The sequence below is a fragment of the Cataglyphis hispanica genome, chromosome 1 (genome assembly GCF_021464435.1).
Source record: "Cataglyphis hispanica isolate Lineage 1 chromosome 1, ULB_Chis1_1.0, whole genome shotgun sequence".
NCBI lineage: Eukaryota > Metazoa > Arthropoda > Insecta > Hymenoptera > Formicidae > Cataglyphis > Cataglyphis hispanica.
This window is the reverse complement of record NC_065954.1, coordinates 13993702-14021525: the sequence shown is the minus strand read 5'-3', so window position 1 is coordinate 14021525 and position 27824 is coordinate 13993702. Positions and strand designations below refer to the sequence as shown.

At 34.4% G+C, this 27824-nt stretch overlaps 4 protein-coding genes across 7 annotated transcripts in view; 2 read left to right on the top strand and 2 right to left on the bottom strand.

Annotated features, from left to right (window-relative positions):
- Positions 1-430: 430 nt before the first annotated feature.
- On the top strand, positions 431-5435 carry LOC126854081 (progestin and adipoQ receptor family member 4). Its single transcript, XM_050600481.1, has 5 exons — positions 431-866; positions 2433-2657; positions 2904-3007; positions 3083-3220; positions 3301-5435. The coding sequence occupies exons 1-5, from the start codon at positions 665-667 to the stop codon at positions 3526-3528; spliced, it is 897 nt and encodes a 298-aa protein (XP_050456438.1). The 5' UTR covers positions 431-664; the 3' UTR covers positions 3529-5435.
- Positions 4015-8998, bottom strand: LOC126853972 (F-box only protein 9). Of its 2 annotated transcripts, XM_050600288.1 has the most exons (8): positions 8849-8998; positions 8157-8372; positions 7777-8088; positions 7506-7669; positions 7249-7440; positions 6882-7119; positions 6586-6765; positions 4015-6475 (listed from the first exon to the last, which is right to left on the bottom strand). In XM_050600288.1, exons 1-8 carry the CDS (start codon positions 8849-8851, stop codon positions 6443-6445), a joined length of 1338 nt encoding a protein of 445 aa, XP_050456245.1. In that variant the 5' UTR covers positions 8852-8998; the 3' UTR covers positions 4015-6442. The 2 variants fall into 2 exon arrangements, with proteins under 2 accessions (XP_050456245.1, XP_050456237.1); XM_050600280.1 differs by having other exon boundaries at positions 4015-6765.
- A 1267-nt stretch (positions 8999-10265) lies between these two features.
- On the top strand, positions 10266-24661 carry LOC126853872 (putative mediator of RNA polymerase II transcription subunit 12). 2 transcript variants are annotated; one of them, XM_050599990.1, is made up of 2 exons: positions 10266-10411; positions 19180-24661. In XM_050599990.1, the coding sequence occupies exons 1-2, from the start codon at positions 10403-10405 to the stop codon at positions 20986-20988; spliced, it is 1818 nt and encodes a 605-aa protein (XP_050455947.1). In that variant the 5' UTR covers positions 10266-10402; the 3' UTR covers positions 20989-24661. The 2 variants fall into 2 exon arrangements, with proteins under 2 accessions (XP_050455947.1, XP_050455937.1); XM_050599980.1 differs by lacking the exon at positions 10266-10411 and adding an exon at positions 10924-10998.
- Positions 24386-27824, bottom strand: part of LOC126853935 (hemicentin-1-like) — a 63714-nt gene continuing 60275 nt past the window's right edge. The window contains exons 5-10 of one of the 2 annotated variants that reach the window (XM_050600152.1): positions 27446-27736; positions 27255-27376; positions 26961-27147; positions 26651-26677; positions 26422-26540; positions 24386-26338 (exon numbers count right to left, since the gene is read on the bottom strand). In XM_050600152.1, coding sequence (XP_050456109.1) covers positions 26455-26540; positions 26651-26677; positions 26961-27147; positions 27255-27376; positions 27446-27736 — 713 coding nt within the window. In that variant the 3' untranslated portion in view covers positions 24386-26338; positions 26422-26454. The remainder of the gene's footprint in view (positions 26339-26421; positions 26541-26650; positions 26678-26960; positions 27148-27254; positions 27377-27445; positions 27737-27824) is intronic. The other variant, XM_050600162.1, reaches the window with a different exon arrangement.

Below are 27824 nucleotides of genomic sequence, written 5' to 3'. Positions count from 1 at the left end.
TTGCATCCATATTCCAATTATTTATCGATACTCATTATTTTTACACTATAAGATATGACCTAAATCGATATTGTGCCATTTTCGAAGAAAAGGAAGGAAACACGGGATCATTATCGAAGTATCTAACTTTCCGATGCGCAATTGTATATCGCGTGTTTCGCGTGATTAAAATCGCGATGCATAATTAATTAATTAGAGATACCGCGGCAACGCGAGATCGCGCGATACAGAGCGATTTGCCTTCTACCTTCGGCCGAGTGATAGGATCGATGCGGTTACCGTGACGACAGGATCGTCAGAGAGGCCGAATCGCGTGCGGATGACGGCTGCTGGCAATCGGCGCGTGTGCGGAGGTTGGCGCTTGGCGTTGGCGCTTGCCGTTGGCGTCTCGATGCAGTGACGTGACGACGTCGCTGTCGTTGGGAGTGCGCAACCTCGTAGGCGACCCCGCATCTCCGTCGCGTACGAGACAGAGTCTCGCCACCGTCAGCCACCGTAGGGACGGATAATCCTCTCCTCTCTTTCCGGGGACGTTCTTGGATCCTCGCGCTGCACGACGCCGTTTCGGGCCGACGAGCAACCGCGCCATGCGGTGCCGGCCTCGCCGCACCAGGACACCGACACGGACGGGCCGCAGCGTCAGCAAGACGACGACGGAGCGAGCATGCACGGCGGCACCGAGGCCGTCGTGCATCGGCAGGAGACGCCGGCCAAGGTCCTGCTGCTGCGACGATGGAGCGACATGCCGCGTCATCTCCAATTCAATCCGCACATCCACACCGGTTACAGGCCGCTCATGACTATCCGCCAATGCCTCGGTAGTCTCTTCTACATCCACAACGAGACCGTTAACATCCTGACGCACGGTGAGAGAATGGAAATCGCGTTCTCAAGAATCTTGGATCGCCATTAAATGCTGGATTTGTTTATCGTTTCAATTCTGTTGTTTAAGCTTCTTTAATGCATTATGGTCTCATTTTTCGGTAGTTCTCTAAGATCTCATAGGAAATTATTAGATTATTCGCGCGTGCCAAAAGCATGGAGTCCTAAAAAATCTGATCTTCCAACCATTAATTGCTATAATTATAATACAAAGAATCTTATGGCATTTGCATACTTTTATCTTTCAAACATTTTGAATTAATTCTAGAATAATATTAATTTAATATTTTGTTTATTGAAAAAACAGATAGATAAAAATTATTTATTATTTCAAAGTCATTATATATTTGTAACAAAATTTTTATGTTAAAACTAGAATACGCAAGATAATAGTTCTTATTATTATATTATCTATTCTTTTAATAACGCAGCGTTATATCATCCACCAGATTTGTTGTAGCTATATTAAGGGAAAAAAGTGGATTGGGTCCCTTAATGGCTTTAAAGTCAAGGTGGAAAAATATATCAAGGCCAAACTTCCGTGAAAACCTCGCACTCGACGAAGACGCATTGCAGGGTAACGGACGCGATCGATGAGAACGAAACCATATAATATTCCCGCCAAAGCCGGGAATATTATATGGGTTATGATCTTGATTGATAAATTTCTAACAATACCACGATATACTAGCCAAATAAATGATTTAAAATGATTTTTGCATGTATATTTGCGATATCGGATAAAGCGAAAAAAGTGACGTATTGTTTCACGTGCGACATTGCATAAAATAGACAGTAGACCATAATAACGCGGACATGAGGATGAATTTTCGAAATTTTCGAAAATCCTTTTATAGGGAGAGCAGAGAGAAAATCTCTCAATCTGCCTCTTAAAATGCTCCAAATTATCCGACAACATTCTTCCATAACTTCCGGGTCTGTGTTTCTGTAATGGACCAACCTGTATATAAATCTCACCGTATCGACCGGTGCACATGTGCGTGAAATAAAATCTTACAAGTAGGTCAGAGCTTCCCATTGTGTAGAAGTGGAGAAGCTAGTTAATATAGACCGTTTAAAATTATTTTCTAAGAAAATTAAAGATTTTTGTGAATGTTCGAATTTTTTTCTTAGAATCTCTTTTTCACCTATTATTATTCCATTCTACATTATCATTGTGATAATATTGTCAATCCTGGTAATTAGTGAGGAAGAGAATAATGTTATTTATTAGAAAGCTTATTCTTATATTGCGTAATTTGTTTAATGGAAATTTTCTATTTTTCTTTTTCTTCCTCCTCTCTGTCTCTCTGTCTCTCTCTTGCTCTTTCTCTTTTTATAATATTAGTTAATCTCTAATATTAATATTAATTTTTTAAAAAATATGATTATTTTCTGTGCAAAATTTTTGAAAAGTGAATTATTGCAATGTGATGACAATATGCATATATAGTATATAGCATATATTTTTAAATAATATCAGAAGCTTCGTTTTAAAATATGTTATTCAAAAGCACTCAAAGTAAATGAGCGATTGCGTGTGATTTCAGGATTCGCTATCCTCTACATGTTACTGACCGTACCGCATTTACTTCCATGGAACACAAAAGGAACGCTCGTAGGAATTCTGTCCTGGTGTCACTTGATTGGCGCCGTTAGCCCGTGGGTTGGCTCCTTCCTGTACCATCTCTTCATGAACGTCAACTACGACGAAGTCTTCTACAGAACACTGCTAAAAGTCGATATGGTCGGCATTTGGCTATGTCAGAGTTTCGGTGCGTGATGCATTTGCAGATGAAAGCCTCTCCGAATGAAGACAAAAACGAATGAGAGAACAGATATACGATTAATTCGTAATTTATGTAAGATTTACTTTCCGTATACGAGACTTCGTATCTCGACTGGATTGGTTTTTCAAACGAAGAGTGCTACTAAATTTCTGCTTAAACGTAGAATGTCTTATTAAAGTAGTTTAAGTGTAGCGATAGACGCATTTCTATTTCACGCACAATTTATTTCAGGAGCTATACCGATGATAGCAGCAGCAGTTCATTGCCTCGCCGATAACGTCTGGTATTGCTGCATTTTTATTTACTGCACCCTCAGTATTTGGGGACTTTTAAAGGTGATATTTTCTGACTTACACAGTTAACATTAGTTGACATTTCGTTACGATGATGATTTTAAACGATTTTTATAGGCGATGACTGCGGGATCACCGTGGGAAAGACGTTTATGTTTTGCTCCTCCCTTTCTAATGAGGATGTTGGTCATGACATTGAGGTGTTTCGGCATCGGTGGCGGATCACCCGACGCTCTTATTCATATAATATTACAGGTTCATTTTATAATATTTTCATTTTTCGGATATAGTCGCTCAAACGAATGCCGATATTAATAATAAGAATTAATTTGCAGGATCTCGTAGCTGTGATAGGTGCAACCATCGGCGCTCTTCGCATTCCAGAAAAGTGGATTCCCGGCAGATTGGATCTAGTACTAAATTCCCATAATGTGATGCACGTAATGGTCGTCCTGGCTGTATGCTCCATGCATACCGCTACTTTGAAGGACCTCGCCTGGATATCCGATCCATCTACGTGCACTAGAGCAAGCTATTCTCCTTTGGAACGCGAAGAACTGTGATTAAAATGTGAAACGCGACGGTTTGCTGCAGTCTGTGATAAACCGAGCCTATAACAACTGGCGATTAGTCGAGCGCTTCGACACTTGGAGACCAGAAAGTGTGCTTACTTCTACATATAATATAATAGATAAATCTATAAGTATAAAGAGAAATATTATATATATATTATATTATATAATTATATATATAAATATATATAATATATTATATATTATATGTATATGACAGAAAATTTATAATACAGAGTTATTTAATTTATTATGTGATCATCGCAGAACGGCTTGAGTACAATCATGAGTACAAAGTACATACGGTTACTTATATCATATCAAATATCAATCGTATGATAATTGGAAATTTATCTATATCTATATTCAATTTGTCTATAGTTTTTCTGCTTCGAACAATAGATAAATTAATAAAAGTGATAAACTGGCGGATTTGATGGGAATGAGAAAGAAGTAAGCCTATATTAAATGAATAAGTAATTTATTTTAAAATATCTGTGCTATGGACGATAAATAATTGGGAAAAAATTGTTTTTCATATATCTTTCAGTTTTAACGAAGCAGATTCATTTATATCTTAAATGCATAAAATATTTTTGTCAGACAGTGAGAACATATATTGCATCAAGACTTCTTTCATCTCTAGTTTCTGAAAAATCTCAAAATCAGTTTGCATTGTATAAGTTTTAGATTTCTTTCCATACCAGCATTTGAACACATTTTTTTTTTATATATTTAAATGCAATTTTATTGTTATTGAGAGAAATTAAATCATATTTTAACGATACAAAAAAATAATAATTAATATATCTTTATATAGTATATATAAAGGGAGAAAAAGAAAAAATGCAAAGAGATTAAAACTCAAAGCATTAGAAATGAATTTTACGCAAAATAAATATTTATCAGTCACATCCTCTTACTAATTCTTTACATAGTTGATTCCTTGAGAATAAGAATTTATTAAAAGAAGTTAGAAATTTAATAGTAAATTGTATGTACTTTATCAATACATAGCGGGAGAAAGTATATACTAGCGGTTATATCTGGAAAGCAATATAAACATGTATAATAAGAAATATGTTTATTGTTATAACGCAATAATTCCAGAGTCTGCATCTCCTCGCGTCCAAAGACAAAAATTTAGCATAGGTGATACACGAGAGTTCAAGTTTGAAATATTTAAAAAGAATAACCCTGAATATTATCGTTATTTCTTTAAAATATATTTAAACGTGAACATACAAATAACCTGTCTGGTGTAATTTAATTGTTAAAGATTAACAATTAAATTAAAGATAATTAAAGATTAATAAGAGTTGCAAATCAATGTTTCGCACATTATTGTAACGTATTTTGCCGCGTAAAAATGTTATTAGCAACATAGATTGCGTCATAATTTTATCTGAAGAAGTGTTCAAGTGAGTAAAATGAAGAAATAATAAAGCGTAGACCATGAACGTAGAGCGTATGAAATACAATCTCTTACATGCTTTTAAAAAAATCATACGTGTGCGTATGTGAATTATATACATATTTGAAATATATATATTTATCAAAATTAATCGACACATGTAGTAAGCAAATTTTAATATAACAAAGTATTAAATTGCAAAAATCTTATAAATGTGGCAAGTTTTTTCTTCTTGCTTTTCTTTTCTTTTATTCTATTTTATTTAAATATCGTGGACTAGAGGATATTATCAGACGCAATGCTGTCGCGCAGTTGCCTATCTTATAGCGGCCCAAAACAAAGACCACTCCCTGAAAGTCATCTTATGAATCTTAAACCCTGTATATTATATTTCGGAAAATTTTTGAACTCTCGTGCCGAGTTGGAATAAGCAACAGATATTTGTGTGGGTTGGTAAAAAAAAATAAAATAAAATTACAAATTTTTGGATTGTACAGATATCTCTATCAAAGTTATCCAACAATATACATGTTTCTAGACGTCCATTTTTTAAAATTTAGTTATACTTTATTATATTTATATATAATAGGCTATTTGTAAAATCAGCCTTTTTGTGAAAAGATTGAATTTGCGAAGAACCTATAATATATACCCAAAAGCAAATAAAACTGTTTCAAAATACAACAATGAACGTTGGTTAAATTCCAGCATAGTATAATTTGTTCTGCATTTGTAACTGTTCTACAAACATTAGTTAGTTTCTACTTCATTCCAGAAAGATGAAAGGTAGAGATGTAAATTTCAATTAATAGACAATTATTATAAAATAAATGATCAAGACAAACTTAATGAAGCCAAAGTTTTTAGATTTATGAAAGGATTATCTAGTAGCAAAAAGAGTAATATAATATAGTGCAAAGTACGAACGTGTACTTCTCATTTCCAATGTCGAATTAACATATACATCTTGCATTTTACGCCACAGGTGGATGTATATAGTTATATTTAGATTACGTAAACAAAATTATTAATTTTGCAATATTTGTGCCCGAAAAATTTATTATATGTATAATTTTACAAGTTTGTTATACGGGATTTTATTCAATTAATACGTGCCGTCAAACTTAACCATGTTAAAAATAAGCAATAATTAATAAAGTTTAACAGAAAACCTATATAATTTCATTCTTGAATATTACATATTTCTTTAGGTTCTTAAATATACAACTCATTGTATAATAATATAAATAATTATTATATGCTTAATAATTATATATTAGATATATAAATAATTTTTATTTACATCTCCATGTGATTGAGAATGCGTTGTTATCGACATAACTAACGTATTTAAAAAAGTAGTTGTGATTTACAGGTTGTATAATATACTAATAGAAATCGTTGTAAAAAATACAACGCGATACAAGAGAAATAAAATATCTTCGAAAATATATACTACATATAATTAATTGAAATTAGATTTCTGCATGTTTATACCATTTGCAGCAATTCACTATTTTTTTCCTGCAAGAATATTTCAATGTTGTACTCTTATATATATGGTTCACACAATTTATTTGTTGCCGCTCTCATTATTGCAATGGAGCTTCGCTTTCCTGAGTGTAACTCTTTACCCTGCTAAATTTAAGAGGTGGATATCTGCCGCCGATCGGCGACGCTCTAAATTCTCTTACAGATGGTTCCTTCAAACAAATTTTTGCTTCTTGTCCATTTTTATATTTCGTGAAAATACTATAACTGATCCACTTTAATTGGGAATTTATTCTTCTGTGATGATTCTGTATCTCGAATTCCTAGAGTGACATATCAAAACATAGTGAAATGATTCTTGCACATATAAATCTTTCAATCTCAAATATATTCAGTTCTTTAATACTTTAAATACTTATAATATTTCTTTAATACTTACAATATGAAACGTTTGTTCACCACTATCATGTATTTGTTCTCTTTTTTTTCGTTTATAGGCAAAATTAATTCCTTTAGTTTCTTGCCTTTTCAGCACCAGTGTAACATAATTATTGTGTAATCTATAGTGACCAATCAGAACTGATGTATTGCGCGGTATACGATTTCGCAAGGAATTTACACAAATTTGAGCATCATCAGTTGATGTCAACATCAAAACTCTTCCTTCAGGAAAAAATCTAAATGCATTGATGAAGAATGGAATTAAATTATAAAACTATAGAAAATATTTATACGCTTTGAATTTTTTAATTCACTTTATAATATGGTTGCACCCAAAAATAAAAGATTTAGAAACAGTTATATACCTCAGGTACCGGAAATATTCAACGAGATGCCATGGTCTATAAAAACGATCTTGAAAATTATTTTCTCCATCACGAATATAACTTGTTTTATTAATGTAACATCCGTTGTATCTTAATCTAGGCCGTTGCAAATACATATCTCTCCATGACTGGTATTTCGACTCACAAGTACCACACTTCACCCCCCATACTCTATCAATAGTGATTCCAAGATTCAATTATATTAACCAATAATGTTAATATTTATTGATATTTACCTAACGCAAGCTAATCGCCAGATTTCCGCGTCTCGCGCAGATATGTAAAACCCACGACATACTCTCGAAAACATTTCTAACGACCGGAAATCTAGATCAGAGGATACAACCCATCTTAGAATGTAAAGCACTATTTCCATTGGCAAAGCAGATATATGTGTTGTCTGAAATATACATTTAAAATCAAATGCAATTATATAGCCAAAAAATCCAATCCATATAAAATATCGCGTACTTAAAATTATGTTATAGATTGAAGCAAAATACTTACACTTTGTTCAAATTTTGGAAAACATACACATTGATTGCAATTTACAATTTTAGACAATTTCAAAAACAAGTCAGTTTCTTCTTCATCAGCTCCGTTATAATTTTCGCTGTCATTGCTAGTTGAAAAATCATTGTCTAATGTATCAAGGTTGTCATCAGCATCAAATCTGTCTCTTGTTTTCGCTTTGGTTGATTCATATAAACGAACTTCGATATCAGGAACCAATTGTACAGCACGCTTATAAAACTGGATTGCCTCGTAAAACTTTCTACTTTGTTCATGTTCAATACCTTTGAGAAATAAATTCTTTGCCTAAAATAAACAATGTGACATATAATAAAAATGTTAAGCTCCTTATTTTCAGACAATAATTAACATACCCTGTTTTCAATAGAGGCTTCGTCGTTTGCGACCTCGATACTAGGCTGTTTTGGTGAATATGTCCTTGGTACATCACGCTTAGGTGATATTGTCAACTCTCGCTGCCACTGTTCCCTGAAAGACGTTAAGGCATCCTCAATGTTTGCTCCATCTTGCAAAGAAGACGCCTCTTCATCGCCTTCATCCAAGTCATTGCTAGATTCACTGCAGTGGTTCTGCCAATGCATGATGCAAGAAATAGTTTAGTGGTTAAAATACGAGATGATATTATTTATGTAAATTTAATAAAAATATCATATAAATTATGATATTTACGCACATGTTGTGATTGTTTATCATAATATTAAATTAAAAAACATATATATATATATATATATATATATATATATATAGGAAAACATATGAGAAGACTTTATCTGTCATTAGAATAGATTTGGAGAGATCTACATAGGATTAATAACATTATAAACTCCTGAAAGATACTAAAATGTTAGATTTTACAGAGTAGAATGATAATACACGATAGTTCGACGCAACTATAAATAGTGCAAATATATATGATGTAACACACATATTGTAGTGACGATATCCGACTTAAATCCGACGAGGTTAGATTGTCATCAAATATTTCGGCATTCAATAACATGTTTATTTAAGGACGACAGTCACAGCTGATTGCATTCTCACGTACCATTTTTCTCGCTGTTCAATTCCCGTCAACTTATTCCCTTCAGCGCATGTACTCTCGGTCAGAAAAGCGTATGACACAGCGGAAACACAACTTTGCCAATAGTACCGCCGCCATGGTTCTTGCCTATCTGCGCGTTTTTGCGGCAGGCGAAGGTCGTTCCGCGAGCAATAAATCGTTTGACCCTGTTGATGTAATATGTAAACACATTGTTTCCTCTTTCTCTCTCTCTTTCTTAGTTACGATTTTCATTTCTACGAGCATAATATAAATTATAAAATAAGAACATAATTTGACGAGAGATACCATATGATGCTTATTAATATTTTTCAAATGTAATAAGAAAAGGAAAAGAATAATTATCGCAGATGATATATATATCTATTTTACATACACATATATGTATATACATATACATGCAGTAAGTGGTCTAAAATTACCGCACCATCTGATAATGACAGATTCTTGAGATTATTTTGAAGACGATTTTTCTTCAACGAAGAGATCGAGAGAGGTCATCATTTTTTGAAAGTTTCCGATTTTTTCTATCATCGAATTAAGTCCTATTAAAATTCTTTAAATTAAAATTCTCTCTCTCTATTAAAATAAATTCTATCAGAAATTAATTAAAGAAAGTAGTTTTAACTTTCTATAAAGTTTAGTTTACAAAAAGCCCTCTTCTTTTTGAATCGCTTATTATAATCGCTTATATACGGAAGTTATTGATGTCTCGATATTTTTGCTGAGAAAAATCATCTTAAATAAAATCAAGAATTTATTGTCATTAGTAGGTGGTGTGGGACATTCTGTATACAGGGTATACATTTATATATATAAAATAAAATTATAAAATTAAAATAAATATATTAAAACATTAAAAAAATTAAATATGTTAAAATATTATTAAAATAAATTATAAATAAAGTGAATATATATATATATATATATATATATATATATATATATATTCACTTTATTTATAATTTATTTTAATAATATTTTAATAATATTTAATAATATTTTTAACATATTTAATTTTTTTTTAATGTTTTGATATATTTATTTTAATTTTATAATTTTATATATATATATGTATTGTGTGCAATAATAACTTATTTATTAGAACCCATATCACAGCCTAGTGTATACTAGAATGAAAAATTATCACATGTGTATCTAAAAAAAAAAAAATAAATAAATACATAAATTTCCGTATTATTAAACTACAATTTATGAGTGCAATTCAATCTTTCTTTATTTAGGAACTTTCTGAATTACGAGTCTTCAAAGTTCCTCCTTGCAAAATGCGATGAAAATGGGAACGTGGTAATATCCAAAAGAGCCGAAAGTAGCAAAAAAAGGAAAATAAAAAAAAAAACGCCAAATCTGTCGCGTACATATACATGTGTTGTATTAACATTGGTGAGGAGTACGTGACCCCACCTTTCTTTCACGAAACTATCACCTACCTACCTACCTACCTACCTACCTACCTACGGAGATCATCTTTCCCAAGTAAAAGCCGAGATCCGTACAAGTGTGAGCACAGACAGCATCATGCGCTTGGTGAGTACGAAACCATTCATTCACTGGATCAGCTTTTCCGCTCGTTCGCCAATTTTTCTCCAAATTTTCTCTTCTATCTCTCTTTCTTTTTCTACCTATTACGCTGTGTATCGATCTCTTCTTGTCTCCTTCTCACGATGATGGATTACGTGCGGTTCAAAGTGACAGTGCGACTCGAATAGTATCGATCAGATGAGTGCAAAGTGATCAGCATTTAAGAAAATCCGACCATGTATAGTATCGTAAATATGCGTATATAGTGCGAATAAAAGCTCTAAAATCATAATAATTGATAAATATCTCAAGCTCCAGGGGCTGGGATGCTGATGAAAGAACTCTCTGTAATGTGCGGGAAAGCTGTGCCATGTTCATTGTTCTTCACTTTACAAAGATCAAAGCGACCGCGATAATCTAAGTTTGATCAATAATTTTAAGATGATGATTTGACGAAATTACTCGACGACATAGTAATTTCTTTTTCTCGCAACTCTAGACGCGTATCCGTGTATACTCGCGAATTTCTACTTATGTTAGAGGAAATTTGCAACGAGCATTTCACGGTGGCTACTTTCTTCTTCCATTATAAGGTATGTTTCGCGATTTCCAGATATATCGTATCGCTCGCGCGAAAGAGGCGCTACGGTTAACGGTTCCCGATGAGCTACTTGATGAAACGTTGACCCGACGAAATCTCGCATTCCACTTGTCAATATAATATTTTTCCGATAAATATTCGCTACTCGCTCGGTTAAAATGCGTACTAAAAACAAAATGTGGGCCGAATTACGAGTTCATTATTTATGTAGCTTTGAAAAACGACACATTCGGTCGACTGATATGAGTGCATTTCTAATTGCACAGTGGCATGCAGTGTATTTGATGTATTCGCGTAAATGATGATTATCACAAATATCGCGCAATGACTTTAATTGTACGCTCATTTCCCATTTAATGATATATTTAATCGATACACACACATATATAATTAAATATTACGGTGTGCAAACTTTCTAAAATACCGTTTATCTTACTCTTAAAAACAAAATCTAGCTATCGTTTAAACGATCGAGGAAAGATTTTCTATAAATGCCGATAAATGTTTTACCCTACTTTCACGATTTTTAAAGTCTACGCAGCGACGTCGATACAAAAATAACGAAAGTCTCGAGATATTAATTTAGAAAGAAGAAAGCAAATAAATGTCGCGTTAATTTATAGTCGCTGATTCGGATAGAGAGGTAAAGAGAGAGAGAGAGAGAGATCATTCCTGCTGGTCTCTCCACGATTCGCACGTCGGAGTCCTCTTTACGCTCGCGGCAATTTACCGTGAAGTGTGCTAAGCTCATTATGAATCGCATTAATGAATCGACGTGCTCTGTTGAAGTCGCTGGACTTGTCAGTAGATCAATTTCTATTCTCCGCTCGAATCTCCGAGATGCAACACGCGAGCGTCATAAATATGCGCTCCTAACGACCCAGTTGTCATGTAGTACGGTCGTGTGTACCGTTAATTAAGGTCAAAATCAGAGTTTCGCGGATCTAAGCTAGCGAGGATCGATCCGATAACGATCGAGATTGATTGAGCTTTGTAAAAAAAACTTTATATAAAGAAATAAAACTGTGAAATTCCTCGAATCGAAAGATTATCCTCGTTGCACGCATACGATATATACTCGCTTATACAAGATCGATAATTAATGGACCAGAAAGAAGATTAAGTATCACACAATGTGCGTTGCAAGAGCTAAACTTTTGAGATTGGCACATGGCGGGGAAAACTATATATTGCTCTAAAACAATGTAATTGGAAGGAGGATCTGATGAATTGTAAAGAGTATCATTGAATTCGAGCGACTTATGACGCAAGCGAATAATGACGTGTTCTCCATTTTCACTTCGAATCATTTTTCGATCAATTCTCTCGGGCGTCGTAATAACGGTAAGGAAAGATATCTTCGAGAATCTTTATTTGAAATCCTCCGTCTCTTAATGCATAGTCACGTCGATGAGATGCTTCGATCGACGACGCCCGTTTCGAGAGAAAGTAATTATTAGGGATCGATGACACGGAAAGATGGGTGTGACGATGGACGTACTCACCGCGACGCGATGAGTTCGATGACCCACGAAAGTAGATGGCATCTTTTTCGAGCGTCGCGGGAAGAAAGTTCTTCTCCTTTTTATTCCCTCCCCTCATCCTCCCCTCCTTCATTCCGGTGGCGATCCATTCCGAGAGATAAAAGCCGGACCTGTATGGTAAAGAAAAAGCCCCGTATTACACGGGCCAGGTAGTTCTTACGAAACGGCCGCCGACAATGCCGATCTCGTAAGGAGTGCACGAGGAAACCTGTGTTCGGATACAGAACGACCACGTAATGCAATCGGAGGAAGTTTCCCGCCCGCGCCCTGCCTCCTCTTTATCTTGGTGGAGTTCATTTCGTAACTGATGCATTCCGATCGATCCGCGACCAGATCGCCTATCCGGCTGTGTTAGAAAACGCGCGCCGTAACATTTACGACTTCCTTAACAATCGCGAAGAAGAGGCAGGTAGCTTCGCGGTCCGTTGAATCGACGATTTTTCGCGTCGAAAGTGGAAAGCCCCCTCGGCATCCTTTTCGAACTTTTCTCTCCTCGGCCTCGTAGACCTCTCGTCGGCGTCCGACATCACGTACTCGGAACAATCGTTCTTCTAATCGGCTCCCACGCTTCGAATTTTTCACGTCTTCATCGTTCAAGCTTCTACCTCGATGACTTTTCACGTCTGAACCTTTATCGCGGAAAAGTTTCCATTACTGTTGTGACGTGATATATTGGAGATACTTTCTGACATCGTCTTCCGAGACCAGCGATCGGAGTTTCTAGCTAGAGGTATCTAAATAAAGATTAAAAAAGAAAAAAAAAATCCAAATCGATTGTCGACTGCGATAGATTGAGAAATAATACGTCCGGCCGAAATGAATGATTTTGAGCAGCAGATGTTCTTCGACGAAAGCCCTCGATCTCTCGAAACTTTCACTCTAAACTTGCAATATACGACACGGTGTTTTGCACGGTGCATTCGCTTTTAATTGCATTGAGGCGCATCGGTTCATCTTTCCTCACTTTGTGAGTTATTCAACGCCAAGGACTCGTTGTATAATCGAAACGTACTTGGCGACAAAACATACTTGCTGATGAAGTGCACTTTCACGCTCAATCTTCCATTTCCGCGTTTCAATATACGAAATCCGAAATTTACACGATACATCGTGATGCAGCTAGCGGAAAATTCATCATTTGGAAAAATAAATAGTGCGAAATAAATCTTAGTAATTGATCGCGTAATTTCTCTCCAGGAAAAATATATTTTGAATTTTTTTAGAGTGATTTCTCTCTCTCTCTCTCTATCTATCTCTTATCTAAGATTTAGTTACTTTCAATTCCAATTGATCAAACAATTTAAAATTGAAATAACCCAACAATTCTCGCATTTGCTTGTGTGTTTTTTATCTCATTTTTAATTTTATTTAATAAGAACCTTTAATAAGATGATTTTTACGTCATAGAAATTGATTACACTTGGCAAAGAAAACTGATTGTTTCTCAGCCGGTTGCATTATTGTTGTCTTCACTGAACATGATTATTAGATGTGAAATCGCTAAGCGATCAAATTTGATTGAAGTATATTCTCGAATCTAACCAATTAGCTTCGAGTAGTATGATTATTATAGATCCTAACAGTTTTCTACGCTCATTACAATACCTCGCTCATTATTTGTCTAAATTGATCTCGAGATAATGTATATTTTTATATAGGAAACGTAATGATCATAATCGAGATAATTTAGCGGTAAGCGTACTTAAGCCAATGTTTTTTCCAAATCTTTCATGACTTAATGCAGATTTATACAAATCTTTGTATTATATCGGGAAGCAATTCCTACGGAATTGAGATTTTCAGAACGATTTCTCACGTGAAGTTTTTTTACAGGCATTTTTCAAGTGAATTGATTCAACTTAAAACAACTTATAATAATGTAGGGATATCGCTTTTTAATTATTCATTTTTAAAGTAAATTTATTACGCGAAATATAATATTTAATAATAAATCATGATATCAGTTTGTTTATTCGCATCGATATCAAATATAGAAAAATTTCACATTGGTTGCAAAATCCATATTATTGAAATTAATGTCGAAAGAGAATTATAGGATATCTCAATTTATATATATATATATATATGTGTGTGTGTGTGTGTGTATATAATATATGTATATGTATAATTAGTATATAAATTTATGCAAACATGTTTGTTTGCCTACTTTTAATTTACGAATGCTCTAAAATCTATTTTAAGTCTACAGTAATTTACGACAACATTCAAAATGGAAATTTATTTATAACTCTTCTACAGGGTCTTTTAATATGGATATATACTCTCGCTTCCTCTTAAATATTTTCTTCGTTATATAGCACGCAAAATTAGAAATAGAATTTTGCGTGTGTCCCAAATTCTTTTCGCCGCGAATTATCGCTGAAGATCAGGAAGTTTCGCTGTCACTTTGCGTTAACGGCGACCGAAAAAAAAAAGAAAAAAAAAAGAATGCTGTTGGGCGTGTTGCTCCGTTCGGATGATGTTGCGTCAAGTCGATTCGTAATCCGGCACACAAAAGGCCTAGCCTGTCGAGCTTGTAACGACGTTTCTTTCATGCTCATCACGCCGGCAAGAGCCGAGTAAAGCAAGTTCACGAGCGGTGCGCATCCTCGACATACTCTGCCGAGTGAAAGTGCCGCCACATCAACTCTCGCGGTTTCTTCTTCCTCATCTTCGGCTTCCTTTACGTGCTAGCAGCGGTGTTGTGTTATGCGCGAGCAGGATCAATGTGACGAGTTCTCTCACGCTGTTTCCCCACTCGCGGTCGCGCGGCGTGAACCTGACGCCGTGGTCGGTTTCATCTCTTCTTTTTTTTTCTTTCTCTCTCTTTCTTCGATTAAGGCGACAAATTTCTCAATAATCCTTGTGTCATTTTGTCGTACATACAGTCTGACAGATAGCAAGTACCGTAAACTTTGACTACCGTACGATATACGATATGTGTGTGATATCTTATTTAAAGGAATCAATTAGAGTTGAAAGTAAATAAATTTAAATATGTTTATATATTATTAATTATATTATTAATTATATATTATTATATATATTATTAAAATTTTATTTTTTTTTATATTTCACTGATTTTATATATTTTTTTTTTTAATATGATTATAAGATTTTTAAGCATCTGTTAATGGTTGGTTTTATATTTTTTGCAAACTAATATGCTTTTCATGTAGAAAGCATCTGGAAAATGATTATAATAATGAAGATAAATAAAAAAAAAGTACAAGAAAAGAAATAACAATTTCATAAATAAAGTAGTTTGTTTTATAAGTTTCTCAAACTTTTGATGTAGCGATTTGGAAGTTGGCATTATGTTCGGCGTGAAGAAAACATTACGGAAAATTAATTAAATTATTCTTTTTTTTATGTTTGAAAAAAAGTTATTCTTTGTTGAATTCTAATTAGAGCTTGACTGTCTCAGCCTTATTATTGCCGTGAAGCAATTAACTTCGAATTTGTCGCTATACATTTAATTATGGGACTTTCGATCTATTCTAAACATTTCTCAACAGTTTTGACTCTCATATGCTTCATATTTTTAAGAAGTTTGCGTCTAACAAAACAATCGATCTTATACTCATCGGTCACAAAAATTTTAGATTCATAAATTTTTTCTTAATCAATTCATCTATCAAGATCTCTATTATAAGCGATATTTCAATAACATCGGTTAAAATATAATTTTAATTTTATTAACACGCGCGCATCTAAGCGCGAAAGAAGAGAGAAGAGAGAGATCTGAGATTTTATATGCAATATTTTCTATCGCGCGCATTAGTAATATCAAACCAGCGAATCAACTCTTCTGTTAGACGCGGTGAAACTCGCGCGGCGCATTCTCCGCGCTAGAAAATGACGGGTCAGGAGTTCGCAACGCAAGAAAAAAAAAAAAAAAACATTCGCATATTCAAGATTCGCGATAGCCAAATATGCAACGGATCTTTTTATCAACCTGTCGGGATATTCATATTCGTCTTCCGCCTCGCAACTTCTCTTCCCCTGGCGTGCGCGCCTATTAATGCAACTCTCGATTTCTGCGAGAGTTTTGCGGCTGATTAATTTGCGAGTTCGCGATTATTATGCAAAGAATTACTTAACGCGCGTCGTGTCTATAAATCCGTGCGACGCGGTGACACATGTCAAACGCGGCAATGATGTTCGGCTCGGCGGAGTTTCGAAGGTGAAACCGACCGCATCAAAGGCTACAACAACGCGAATCAGTTCCAGCCGCGTCCGGACCATTATTTATTTAATTTATTAAGTGGTAAGACACCTGCGAGTCACAGAGTGCGTTCCTCCTGTTTGTGTATGGCTGAAGATTAATGGGACGCTGTGGACCAAACGGGAGGAGGATGCCCATACAAGTTTAGAAAGTTCCCAAAGTGTCTAGAGCCCAAGTTGCTTGCAAGATATATGTCGTACCTCATTTTTACCGCCGGCGATATGTAAATTTATAATCGCAAAGGCGAATTTTTACAAGGAGTCTCGCTTCAGTCATACCCGAGCAAACAAAAGACTTTGCGAACGCTCTATGTTTCCTTATAAGAATATTCTAAAGTCTCGTTCCTGAGAAATTTACCGCGAACCAATTAACCATTAGACGAGATCGACCAAGAGGAAGGGAGCGAGAGGCGCTCGGAACAATTTTATAAGGCAGATGCGCGCGCTAAACGCGACAATTCTCCCGTTTTATTGTGTGCAAATTACAGAGATAGTTTACAGACACGCATCTCTAACGCTTTCCTTTTGCCAGCAAAAGCGTTGGCACTTAAGCGCGAGCTCTCGTTGTGCGAAGAATATATAATTCGATGATGTACCGCTTGCTCGCATCGTTGACCCCTGGCGTGTCGTTCCCTTGTCTTTTCCCTGGGTGTAACTTTCTTTGCAAATGTCAAAGGTTCTCGTCTAACGCAGCGTAGCTGGCGCTTTTCTTTTTCTTTTTTTTTATTTACATCCTTGAGAACGCTTAGCGTTCTCGCCAGAAATTCTCTCCGATTTTTTTCTTTTCGCGTGGCTTATGGTTGACAGTACGTCAATAACTTATCTCTCTATGCGAATGCATCGGGGCTCCCACCGTGGCGATTTGACGAAGCGGGGTGAAAGTTCAAAGCCTGTAATAGCTTCTGGCGAGTAGCTCGTAATCTTTCCAAGGCGTAGTCGTTCGTGCCGCCTGTGAATGGATTACGTTCTCGATTTTTCTTGGAATAATTTCCACACGACGGATCGTGCAAATTCTCATCTAGGACGATATCCAAATGCTATTCTAATAAAAGAATCATTAAGCACTGTCCGCGACGTCCTTCACGCTACTCGTCACGAATAAGTATGAAAATGAAAGATGAGTGACACATGGCCATTAATCAAAGGTGGGACTTTTTTAAATTGTCCGTAATTATCCAGGTGATGCGAAGACGGATAGTTTTAGATGTCAAAGTTATAGATGCGATTATTGCTTATGAATCGATAATAAGAAGAAATTATTTGCTGTTTATTAAGAAACAATGCCATCCGGATATATTAATGTCTATTTTAATTTCTATTTAATTTTAGAAAGCAAAAGAATAAAAAAAAATTTATCGATTACTTTTAATAGTTTGATAAAAAATTTAATATGATATTCTTGAAATAAAACAAAAGTATTTTTCAACAAATCAATAATTTTTTGAATTTAACGAAAATTAAAATCAAACATACGCGCGAATATTAAAGAAATTAAGTATCTACTAAAAGTCTTCAACCTCAATTATTCACGGCGATGTAACAAAGCTTTGATACATCAACCAAGAGTTTCTCTCCATTTAAATATCAAAGTTTATTCCCAGAAGCGCGCACACACGTATAATAATTAAAGATACGCAAGATACTAATTGCAGTCTATTTTAAGAAGAATGTAATGATGAAATTTCTGTCAAATTCGCATTAAAAAAAAAAAAAAAAAATTACCTTTTCTTTTCTCGATCATTTTCTTCTAGTTTGCCGAACGATTGCCCTTAAAATTATTTTATCATGTGGAGCAATATTGGCAGTATGAAAAGAAGATGTATTTTTGTATTTAATAATAATAGTGGAGAAAAATAATATTTAGCCTACACGAAAAGTGGCTAATAAATAGCTTAAAACCTATCGAAAGCTTATTACACCTGCTACACGCAGTCAGCTGATTACACTTTCCGAGAACGTATCTGCATGTTTAATTATGCGCGCGCGTGTCTCTTCGGCGACGTCGAGCATTTACATGTAATTACATAAAGCATGCAAACTATTGGTCTCGCTCGCACGACTCGAAAGCTGTAGATACGTATTTACTGTGTTTTTAGGAGGAGAAAATCGCCTAAGGGATTCTCTTCTACTCATAATGGGACTAACGAGAGATAGACCAAATGAACAAACTTTAGCTTTCGATCTCTCTCGAATCAATACAGTGAAATACAAATATGCATAGATGTCTGTTCTTATCATAGATAATCTTATACCTTCAATGGTTCTTTTCTTATACAACTTTATCCTCTCGATAAGTTGAATTTTTGGGAATAAATTTTGCTATGATTTTTTTTTTTATAATAATAACAATCATTGTAACATAATGCAATATGTTTTAATATATATTTGTTATAACTTTGCAGATAGTCGTAACAATTCTAACGGTAGCCTGCTTAAGTCTGGTTAGGTCTCAGAAATCTGAGATTTTAGCCAAAGACTTTGAAAATCCACCCGCCCCAGTGAAGCTCGACAAGAATTTGCGACAAGCATTGCTTAAGGCGTTGACGGAACTGGAGGCCGAGTCCGCGGAGCAGCGAAAGGACGATGATCAGAAACCGTTCATCACGACCGTCGAAAAGACCTTCAACGACGTGGTCAAGAAAAATCTGAATAAGAACATCGGCGTGATACCGAAAGCTTCCTTCTCGTTCGACAATTTCCCGGGAGATGAGGAGATTCCTAACGAGGAGAAGTTGCAGAATTCAAGTTTTCTCGAGTCGAAGAAGTATGTTACTCCGAATCCGTCGACTATGGTTATAGAAAAAGCTAGTCATGACGACGCTAGAAGCTTCCACGTGCACAACGTGATTCTACCGGACAAAAATCCGTCGACTTACTTGCCGCGAAGCGAGTCCAAGATAGATTCCTTGGAAACGAGGAGTCTAAAGACTTCCTCGAGCTCGTCCTCGGTCAATAGAGTCGAGAGCGTGACGCTGAAGCCGTTCACGCAGTTGTCCGAGAGCTTGACGCAAAGTGCCAGCAATGGGATTACGAGCGGCAATGCGCTGGTTGCGCCGAAACCAACTGCATCTAGTCCAACTGTTACGCCTAAAGATAACGTCACCTTGCCGTCCTCCGGTGTTAATAAAGAAAAATCTCCAGTGGAAGAAGTAAAAATCTTTGAGGCGCCTTTGGTGGCAGCCTTCACAGTACAACAGGACGAACTCGGTGTTCCAAAGAGCGTCGTGCCGATTTACAGGCAATCGGGTGATGGACAGGCTCTGACTCTTCAAGAACAATTGGAATTTAAGCAGAAGCTATTGGAGCAGCAGCTGGCAGAGCTACAACAGCAGCAGATTCAGCAAACCCAGTTTCTCATTAGGCAACGTCAGCTTTACGAGCAGCAATTAAGACAGAAACAGCAGCAATTCTACTTGCAAGAACAAGCTAGAATCAAACAACTGGAGGAGCAGACCAAGATCAAGCAACTAGAAGAGCAGCGCTTGAAGCAGCTGGAGGAACAGAAAATTTATCGTTTGCACCAGCAGAATCATTTCCCTTTGCAGAAACAACACATTTTCCAACAGACGAATGTATTGCCGCTTCAACCATCTTTGGAGCCTGCTGTTCATCTTCAGCCAAGTGTGTCTCTGGAAGTTCCCAACGCTGCCGCGCCACCGTTATTCCGTACAAACTATCAGGAGCAGCTGCAATTCCAACAGTTTCGCCAACAACCTCAGCAACCTCAACAACAACCTCAGCAACTTCAGCAACAGCATCAGCAACCTCAGCAACGACATCAACAGCGATTGCACCAGAACTTCGTCTCGTTTTCTACCAACTTTCAGCCGCCCGTGGCTCCGGCCACCAGATTCAACAGACAGGAGGCCTTCAACGCCGTTGGTAATTTCGGCTTCAATCTAGACAATAAGCAATCGCCACCGTCGAGGAACACATTCAACTTCATCGCGCCAACGAGAAATCCGACTACGTTCGTTTACAATCCTTATACGCAGTTCAGGCAAATCCCGACGAGAGCTCAACAGACACCTGCCAAGCAAATTCAGCATTTGCTCTATCAGTCGGGAGTCGTCAGCGAGTTGGGCAACGTGCAGGGTCCAGGTGCTGAAGATCTCAACATCGTGTCCAAGGTGTTGGCGTTGAACGTCGGTGCATTGCCTAACAAGAATTATCAATTCGCGAGTAATCGCGGCAAATTAGGCAACGCGTGAGAGTAGAGGCAGACGATCGTAATCGATATAAGACTTCGACGAGTCGTGTAAATTACTACAGGACGATATTAACAAGATGAAATTAAGCTCTCTTTCTCTCTCTCTCTCTCTCTCTCTCTCTCTCTCTCTCTCTCTCTCTCTACACCCTTCTTCCTATCCTGCTCTTTTGTCCTCTCTCTGTCTTTATCTTTTACATCGATATTCTCTAATTTCTCAAAAGCTATTTTTGATTCCGACACACGCACGCATACACACACATATATTAAGATGCAAATCAGTTATATATATATATATATATATATATATATATATATATATATATATATATGCACATTCAACAGAGCGACAATGAGGAATGCTTATTCATGGCTCGCGAGAGAACGCAGGATGACTTGGTAAGTTCAATAGCATACAAACCATGACGATAGTAACCTTGAATATCATCATCTCCGAGTGAAATCGAATCGATTGCCCCCTCGGTTACCTCTCGCGAGATTTTACTCTCCTACGTCGATTTCAACGTCCGATACGCGTGAGACAAGCTCACTCCGAGAGGGAATTGATGTATAACGAGGGAGCTGCCGTTTCCTTAACAAGCGTAATGATATTAATTACAATTGTATGTGCTTTAAACAAGGACTTGTTATTAGTGGCGCGTCCTTCCCGAGTTTGAATTACGCAAGTTATTCGCATTTAGTTGCGAACACAGACACTCTGTATATAGTTGTGCGACTCCAGTTTCACTTCCTTGTATCTATCCCTTTCGTGGCAGCGCTTTCCTCTGTTCCATTCTTGATAGAATAGCGTTCACGCGATCAGGCACCGCCAACTTCATCGACAATCGTACAAGAACACGCTCAATAGAAAAAAAAAAAAAACATAATAAAATATAATCGTAAAGCGTAAGTTTAATAACCGTAGAAATAAGTTTATATTTTAACAAAGAAAATTAGTTATATTTTATAAAGAACACCTGAAGGAAAGAAGGCTTCTAACATCATAACAATTGCGTTATGTTGGATTTGATTATGATTTCATTCGAAACTATCGCGTAAAATTTAAAACTCGTCCAAATTTGTCCAAGTCTTTTAAATTCCATCCGCTTAAAAATAATTCTTTATATATCTTTTATGTCAAATTCGTAAAAAAAAAAAAAAAACTCTACATCTAAGAGGATTATTTATACTTGAAAATAACATATACATTTATCTACTTATTTGACCACTTTTCAAGTTGTATCGAAAAATATCAGACCCAAAATTAAGGCATTAAAGACCAAAACTCTACTGCTGATTAGCATGTTTTACGATTTGTATCGTAGCCTGTGTGTATGTATATTGTTCGTATTAGCCTTAACACGGAGAGCTCGCTCGGGGGATCAGGGGTCTCGCGAAGTCGTGCATCGCATCGGGATTGAAAACGTTTCTTCTACTGTAAATAAACTTTCCCCGGGGCCAGTATCCCTCCACACACAATACCGGCAAAGAAGCCGCCGACGCGAGGGACACATCTCTTGCGAGTATATAAGTGTATGTCCTCAATTTCACAAACGTTTGGCACAGATCCGTGATTTCACCCGCGAGGCGGGCGAATCGACGAATCTCGTGGGACATTGGATATCTCTTCTGCTTCATCAAATATGCTTGGCTAGATTTGGATAATCGCAAATATCCTCTCATTAGTATTTATTAAAGATATGTTATTGTAATTAATTATTTGTCAGCTTAAATATATTTTCTCCTGTTTCTACGAAGCTCTGTCTCGAAATTAAAATCGATGTTGGTTGCGATGCACTCTTGGCGAGAGCGACTGTGTAAGCGAAAGTTGACAGCGATTCTCGTCCATAAATGCGGGTCCTTTACGAACGCCAGCTGAAAGACTTGCGCGACTGAACATATATATAACATTTAAATATAAAATAATATTAATATAAAATATAAATATGAAGTATTATATATATACATATAATTTGTGCTTATAATTTATCTGATGCTGGATTGTATGAATTCTTGTATAAATGTTAATAAACTAATTTGTTTACAAAACAATCGTACATTATTTACATATAATAAATAATCAATCAAATAATCAAATAAATCGCAGGCTAAAAATATGCAAGTTTATTTTACTGAAAAATATAAATATTATGAAGAGAAAACTTTCAATGAAGATAAAATTATTATATATACATACATTATATGTACATATAATAAATACACATTATTTATGTATGTATTAAAAGCTTTTGATTTTGAAAGATTAGAGTTGTCTTAAAATTGTAATAGATAATAAAACATTGCATACAATCGATAGTCAGTATCAATCGATAGTGTGTCAAAAGATAAGCTAATTCGCGATAGCATTTATATTATTATACAATAACAAAAATGTATGTTTTTGTCATTTTTGCTATATAATGTGCTCTATGAATAGAGATATTACAATAAAAAATTCTAATATAAAAATTTTATATAGGAATAACGTTTAAATTAATTATTTGTTATTCTAAGATATATAGAAAATGCGAAAAAATTTACCCTTTCCCTTGGACATATCTTTATACGACATATGAAAAATTGTAATTTCTGAGGTAGCAGAGACGCGGATTTTATATTATATTTTTCTACAGTTTTAACCGTGTTTTTTCGATTTGTAAATTGTAAGGTACATATAAATTGAATTAATTCAGCGCTATACATGTGATTAATTTTATTTTGACAATCAGGTTAAAAGTAATTAGTAAGTAATTAATAACTAATAATGTTCGCAGGAATTAAATCTATTTTTTATTAATCATAACTTTTATCTGTCAAAAGACACGACCGATATAATCAGTACTATTGGTTTATTTATCATTGCATGCATCATTTAAAAACTTTGTGATAAAAATTGTAAACATACATCAAATAAGCGACAATTAAAGTGACACGTGACATAAAAAAACACAAAATTTTCACGCTAAAATCAAATTGCAAGAGATATCGTCATTTTTCATATGACATTTCGCGAAAATATGATAGTATACCTATTACCGGGCGATCATATGGCACGAAATATACGTGAATATACATGAAAATATTAATTAATGCTATTAATGATTAAAATTCTTTCAATAAAAAACATGATTAGAACTATAGGAAAATATAATTAATTATAATAAAACATATCTATACACAAGAAAAAAGTGTAAAGTCCCTTTTTTTATTTCTAAAAAATAGATTTTCCAAAATATATATTTTTATTTAAGATCACAAAATACATAGTTGAAAAGCAAATATCATTATATTTAATATAATAATATATAATAAAATTTGGAATATATGAATTTTATATACAAATTTCTTCTATGTGACAATATGTATTAATAATTTGTTATTGTAATAAAATGCGCAGCGTATATTGATGTACTGTGTTTATTACCCATTTGTCAGTATAATCTTATAAATTAATATATCTTTCATTATTTCTGATTGTACATGTTACAATGATTAAGGCAACAGTAGAAGCTATATTTATATGCATCAGGTGTATATCGATATAATGTTTTATAAGCGTCTTGACTAAATAATAGCTGTTCTTATGTATATATTGCCGACATTTAAAATAAACTTATAAATATGTACATATAAAAAATGTGCGTATTAATTGAAAAAGACGATGTTCGTTATAAAATTAATATAAAAAAATAAGAGAGTAAAAATGTATTACGTATAATAATTTAAAATTAAATATATTAATATTTATATTAAACAATTTTTTTATTATTATTAAAAATATATTTAGAAAATTTTTATTAATTTTAAATTTATTAATTAATATATAAATTTATTAATAATAGCAGTAAGAAATGTAGTTCTTTGTGTTGCTTTCCCATAACTGTTTTATAATTTGATTAATAGATCTTACATTTTAAAATTAAATTTGATAAAAAAAGATTGTTAATGTAATATAATATACTCGTCATAATAAAAAGTACAATATAAAATTGTACTTTGTGATATTATTGCTCATAAGCATAATTTTATAATTTTTATAATTTTTGTAAGGATAATTAAAAATTGTGTTGGTAATTAAAAAATAGCGTTCATAAATGCTATTTTAGATGATAATAATACAATTTTTTAGTAAACTTGCAATATTACATGAATATGATTATTCGTAATTATAATTTAAAACATAAAATACATCGTCTTTTCAGAACAAATATTAAAATTATACATATAAACGTGTAAATAATGTTCTGAAAACTTTACAAAAATGGCTATTTGATATATGTATATAATTCATATTTAACGACAAGCTGTTCTATAATGGGCAGTTTTAGAATTACATTTATCCATAAAAGTATTGCATGTAACATTAATTATAAATCAATATAACAACATATCAGCGCTAAAAGCTAGCAAACTATATAGAAAAACGCAATAGAATGTCACTTTCTCTCTTTCTCACGTTCGCCTCAGTCACTCTTTATTCACGTATTGCATTATACACATTCAAAACTAAGTGTAAATAAAAAAAAACAATTCGCTTTTTCGTTGGGAGCAAATATATGCGAATGTGTTTGCATTTAGCGGTAATGCATACTTCTCATACGACAATTGCAGTATAATCGCTTCCAACTATACTTTACTTGTTGACTCGATTATACGTCCTAATCGTATCCTAATAATAGTATAATATTTGTAATGTTTACACTTTTCTGCTATTATATATTTTAGGTACATGCTTTCTTTACGCGTGCATTACGGACAATAAACCAGATGCCATTTGTGTACATGATTCTTTCAGAAGTAATAAAATCAATGTACACACATGAGCATCAAGTAATATTTTTCAACACGACTCTAATATAATCTTAAGCATAAAAAAATAAATTATAATAATATGATCATGTCTCTGTGAGCTAACGCATGTACAGTGAATACTATGTTATGTGTATATATGCACGTATATATATGTATGGATGCATATGTGCGTGCACGTATATGCAGATATACATATATATATTTTTGAAGTACAATAACCCCTTAATAGTTATTCATGATTTTACGGTGTACTTAAAATGCTTATTTTTTCTTTACAACGTGTCTTAATGGAACACCTAGGCGAGTTGTATGCAAAAATTTCGATTACATAACAACTGTATGTATATTAATGCATCGATAATGCCTGTTTAAAAAAAAATGTTTACTTATATATATCATAGCTTAGCATAATAAGATGCACGTGGAAAGCACTACAGGATTTCAATGAAATTTCTACGTGCGTCAACTCTTCCCTAAGTGTTCCTATACTAATAAATCCACCATAGCGTCTGCTGGTGTTTGCTTTGGCTGCAGCAAATTATCTGCAAAATAAATACAATTGGTTATTTAAAGAAATTTATTCTAATTTAAATTATTAAAAGATTATTAAAATCATTATACTTACCTACATATATAGTTTAAAGAGTTAAGTAAAGAATTACAGGCTTGTGAAGGCACAAGATAAAAGGACTAGGATCAATGTTAGAAGAGTTCCGCGAATTTGGATAGCTGCCGAATTTCCATCTGTAAGTATGCAAAATTGTAAAATTAAAATGTAAAATTAAAAACTGGCGATTAAAGAGATCTTTAAAGATAATAAATATTCTATACAATCATATTGCGTTTGCGCGTACCTTTTTGTGCCATCTCAGACGGATAATCTGCAAAGAAATTTTAAAAAACAAAACTTTAATATTTGTCATCACTTTTATATATATATATATATATATATATATATATATATATATATATGCATACGCAATATTTTAATCATTTCGAAATTGTTCAATCACACAAGCCTAATCCAATCTACACAATTCGATTATAATAAGATCAATGAGACTGATTAAATATTTAGAATGACGTTTCTGATTTAAATTGAAATATTTATAGTGAGATACTGTACGAATCATAGAAATTATAAAAATATTTTGAAATACGTACCACCAGTAAACTTATGCGGTGCTGATGGCATAGACCATCCGAATGCATTTCTAGCCGTAAGGACTGCCTCGTAAGATCCAGGCTGAAGTTCTTCAATCGGATGTTCCACGAAAAATTGATTTCCTTTACCATCTTTGACTTCAGGCTCAACAAAGTTCCATTCCTCGTCTTTACGACGATATTGCAGCTGCAAGCAGAAAAATTGTACCTTGTGTCTGCTACGTACTTTATGAATTTTAAGAATTCTGCACAGTTGTATTATTCTTGATGCATATCGCAAAAAGGCCTATTTACCTTGTATTCTTTGATCGGTGAGTAACTCTCTAGATGCCACTTCAAAATAATTCCCGCATCATCACTGGTCATTTCGGCGCCAGATATTCTCGGTTGCGAGGGTACACCTAAAGTGGATTTTACTAAATAACAATTTTTCAACAAATTTTATTATAACATCTCTTTTTTTAATATAATATAATAATAATTACCTGTTAAGATGATGGATTTTGTGGTTTGACCAATGACGTTTTGCGCGCGACACTTGTATTCGCCAAAGTCCTGCGTCGAAGTGTGGATAATTTTCAAAACATGCTTAGTCTTGTTGTTTTTCATAACTCCATGATGTATTACTATCGACCCCTTCTTGTATGAAATTTCCTTATCGTCTTTAAACCATTTTATTACAGCTTCAGGATGAGCACTCACAATGCATGTCATTTCCGATTCGATACCTTCGCCGCTGTGGACTACGTTTCTCTTCACCTCTATTTCAGGTACATCTGTCACAAAGTAAAACGAAGTCAGCAAATAATGTTAAAATACCATCATCAACATTATTCGAAGCCGAAAAAATTTAACTGTAAGTCG

Excerpts from the sequence above, each read along its gene's own strand:
- LOC126853972 (XM_050600280.1), bottom strand. Across the intron at positions 7,670-7,776 it reads TTCCAAAATTTGAACAAAGT|ACAACACATATATCTGCTTT; the intron begins GTAAGTATTTTG and ends TGTATATTTCAG. Across the intron at positions 6,766-6,881 it reads GTGAACAAACGTTTCATATT|GAATTCGAGATACAGAATCA; the intron begins GTAAGTATTAAA and ends ATGTCACTCTAG.
- LOC126854081 (XM_050600481.1), top strand. The coding sequence starts at position 665 with ATGCACGGCGGCACCGAGGCCGTCGTGCATCGGCAGGAGACGCCGGCC. Across the intron at positions 2,658-2,903 it reads TTGGCTATGTCAGAGTTTCG|GAGCTATACCGATGATAGCA; the intron begins GTGCGTGATGCA and ends AATTTATTTCAG. Across the intron at positions 3,008-3,082 it reads GTATTTGGGGACTTTTAAAG|GCGATGACTGCGGGATCACC; the intron begins GTGATATTTTCT and ends CGATTTTTATAG.
- LOC126853872 (XM_050599980.1), top strand. The coding sequence starts at position 10,939 with ATGTTAGAGGAAATTTGCAACGAGCATTTCACGGTGGCTACTTTCTTC. Across the intron at positions 10,999-19,179 it reads CTTTCTTCTTCCATTATAAG|ATAGTCGTAACAATTCTAAC; the intron begins GTATGTTTCGCG and ends ATAACTTTGCAG.